Below are 3,566 nucleotides of genomic sequence, written 5' to 3'. Positions count from 1 at the left end.
ATGAGTTAGGACTAAGACAAGACAGTCTTATCAACCATTGCACATGCCCTAATCGGAGTACTAGATTAAAAATATGTACATATTTTACAAAATGAACATAATATAATACAAAAATATGTAGTTTTCAGTCAAAGTAATAATAGTACTAGATTAACATCTATAATAAAAAATGAACATAATATAAAAATATACACTTTATGTAAAGATTTTACACTATACTTTCCTAACAGTATGATGCATGTAGTTTTCAGCGAAAGTATAAAAAATTTAAAGCTTGAGCAACTATATACAGAAAAATATGAAAATCTAAAACTTGAATATGTAGATTCGGTCAAACTTAAGAAATTTCGACATTGAGATAGTGTAAATACGTTTTCATTTTTGGACGGAAGGATACACCGCCCTTTTGTGGCCTGAGCATGTGCCACACGATGGTGAGTAGCCGGCGAGATTAACCCGTGTCAAAGGCTGGTGGAATACTCTTGCTGTTTAATGTCATGAAAAAAAAATGAGATCGTGGAGTATTAAATCCCTCTAAACCTTACCTACTGCCCGAGCCGTGTTCTATATAATGGACTGGAACGATAGGCGTATTGGTAATTGGCTCGACTGAATATCTCTCCCATCTATTCGAGCTTACACTTGCTTATCTTCTAGAGTTCCCCTTCCCCCGGCGATGGGCTGCAAGAAGAAGAAAAAGGCGGCTGGCAAGATGCCGCCGTCGAAGGTCCAGCCCAGTGGCAAGGGGATGGTGGCTCCTACGCCGACACTCATTGATGTTGCCGTGGAGGCGCTGCCGGCGCCCACCCTGCCCGAGTCCGACGTGCCGGAGAAAGCGCCAGTTTGCGACGCATGCGGTCGCTACCTGAGCCCCCCCGTTTCCCAGGTAAACAGAACAAACGAACCAACACAGCAAAATCTGCATTCCATACGTAGCCTGATTGTTCGAGTACTATTTTTCTTCTTCTTTGTATCGCAGTGCTCCCATATGCGGCACATCGCGTGCGGCGACTGTGCCGCCGGCGAGTGCGGTCCTTGCGGTTCCTTGGGCGTCGCCGCCGTCTACTTCCCGAACCCATACCTGGACACCCTGTTCGGCCGCTTCAAGGTGCCGTGCCCATTCAAAAAGTTCGGCTGCGGTAGCTCCCTCGCCTGCATCGACCTCAGGGCGCACGTGGAAGCATGCGGGCGAGCGCCCTTCGAGTGCTTTTGCTGCTCGGATGTCTTGCCGGCGGAGCTCCTGCGCCACTTGACGGACAAGGCCGGCAATCACGCCTGGCCCAGCCGCAACATCACGTACGGCACGGACTTTCAGTTCGCCATCAACGTGAAGGATGCTGTCAACAGATGCATTAATTTCCTCTTTGTCGCCGAGGAGGACGGCGGCCTCTTCTTGCTGCGCGGCTACGATGAGGACCACGGCGTGCACTCTCTAGACGTCGTTTGCATTAGGCTTAGGAAGAACACAGGGTCGGTGTACAGCTCCACAGTCGCGGTGGAAGGCCCTCTGCCCAAGGGCCTCAGGCACGAGCTGAAAAAGAAGGTGATAGAGATCTGCTCAGGCGGCAACGACCCAATCACCATCGACATGGGCGAAATCAGTCCCGCTAATGCGTGTGATGTTGTCTGGGTGCATCAGGAGATGCTCCATGGGGACGACATCCATCTGTGCGTCCGCATCGACAAGGTCTAGACTCTAGAGCATTTGTGCGTGAGGGCGCTAAGTGTAGCATCAGGATTGATCCTTCACGTGATCCGGTGTGTGGGAAGTAGTATGTGTGGAAGTGATCCGGTGTTGTCTGTCTTCCAAGATTTGATGTAGAACTGGGCGATGCAGTTAAGTATCAGCAATATAAGAAAGCCTGAGTCTGTCTTATATTCTTGCGATCGTTTGAGATGTGTTGCATCCTTTCCATCATACTACCATTCGGCATTATTCTGGCTTGCATCTCGCAGTGCTCTCAACTGCGTCTCTGTTGGGCGTCGATGCCCATAGGAGTGTTGGCTCTTTCTTTGTCATTTGATTTATTTATATAAGTACCCTAATGGTTTCTTTTACCAGAAAATAGAGGCTTGCTGCGTCTTTTGCAAAAAAAAAAAAAAAAGACTGCATGTAGAAACATTGCACGCACTGGATGGGGTTTGACCTGCCTATACGATTCCTTTATCTTCTCTTTGATATCCTCCATCGAGTTAAAGTTTAACCGCTCACACTGATGTCTTGTACAGTACATACTACTAGTACTCCATAATTGCTCGACTATTTTCAATGCATTGTAAGTGTTGAGAGTAGAAATCGATAGAACAAGAACTTAAACAAATGATTGAATCAACAGCTTTATTGATCAGGGATCGAATCCTTATATAGTACATGAGGAGACGCCACCAATAGTCGCGTCTGTTTACAAGGCGGTATCCTAATGTCGGTTCCTGGAGGCGACGCCCCAGGACCAACTGCCTACCATGGTTCCCACCGATGTGGCTGAGAAAGTGGGGATTAACTCCTAATTAATATGCTACTAATTATTTCTAACACTCTCTAATCACCGCTTCATTGCATAAGGATCCATCGTCTTAATCAAATCTCCTCCAAAAACCTCATGGGAAAAATATGAGAAGTACTCCAAAAATTCTGTGGGTAAAACATAAGGACAGTGTAGGATATGTTGTTAAAACTCCTTCAAACCCAATAGGGAAATAAAGAGAAAACGATACAACATATAATTGGTATTGCCTCTTTGTTAACTCGATATGAGAAAAACCTTGTAAAAAGGAAAACTCATAGAGTTTAGAGAACAATGTATCTCGTGTATATACTTCCCTAAAAACCCCGGTGGGGAAAAGGGATAGTATGGCATATGATCTTATGTTGATATTACCTCATTAAAAACCTTAATGAGAACCTGAAAAGTAAACTCATTAAAGGAAAAAGAGTATAATATGATGCTTCGAACAGGACCAACTTAGGAAGATACCCCCCCCCCCCCCCCCAGATTCTTGCAAATCTCAAAGCCGTCACATACCAATTTTATGAATATATTTTTGGAATGTTGAAGTTAGTAGAGACTTCGTGAATAGATCAGCGAGGTTATCACATGATTTGACTTGCAAGATGTTTATTTTCCCGCTCTTTTGTAGCTCATGGGGATAAAACAATTTAGGGGCAATATGCTTAGTGATATTGCTCTTGATGTATCATGTTTTCATATGTGCAACACAAGCCGCATTATCTTCGTAGATAATGGTAGGTGATCCAATAGAACCAATTCCGCATGACTGTTTTATGTGGTTTATCATCCTGCGAAGCCACACACATTCACGTGATGCCTCGTATAATGCAATTGTTTCCGAATGATTGGTTGACGTTGCAACCAGAGTCTGTTTCGAAGACTTCCATGATATAGCAGTTCCACCGTGTAGGAACACAAAGCCGGCCTGCGATCTGGCATTATGGGGATCTGATAAATACCAGCATCTCTGTATCCAATCATATTGGTTTCCAGATTTCTCTGAAACTAAAAGAATAGGCCAAGATACTTTGTGCCTTGGAGATATCGAAAGACATT

The 3,566-nt window shown here is 44.6% G+C and overlaps 1 protein-coding gene across 1 annotated transcript; it reads left to right on the top strand.

Moving 5' to 3' along the window:
- Positions 1 to 615: 615 nt before the first annotated feature.
- Positions 616 to 1,876, top strand: LOC127309237 (uncharacterized). Its single transcript, XM_051340159.1, has 2 exons — positions 616 to 886; positions 980 to 1,876. Exons 1-2 carry the CDS (start codon positions 677 to 679, stop codon positions 1,691 to 1,693), a joined length of 924 nt encoding a protein of 307 aa, XP_051196119.1. The 5' UTR covers positions 616 to 676; the 3' UTR covers positions 1,694 to 1,876.
- Positions 1,877 to 3,566: the final 1,690 nt, after the last annotated feature.

This window comes from Lolium perenne, chromosome 6, assembly GCF_019359855.2.
Source record: "Lolium perenne isolate Kyuss_39 chromosome 6, Kyuss_2.0, whole genome shotgun sequence".
Classification (NCBI taxonomy): Eukaryota; Viridiplantae; Streptophyta; class Magnoliopsida; order Poales; family Poaceae; genus Lolium; species Lolium perenne.
This window is presented reverse-complemented; position numbering and strand designations above follow the sequence as displayed.

Coding starts and splice junctions, on each gene's coding strand:
- LOC127309237 (XM_051340159.1), top strand. CDS start 677: ATGGGCTGCAAGAAGAAGAAAAAGGCGGCTGGCAAGATGCCGCCGTCG. Junction 887..979: donor TGAGCCCCCCCGTTTCCCAG/GTAAACAGAACA, acceptor TTTGTATCGCAG/TGCTCCCATATGCGGCACAT.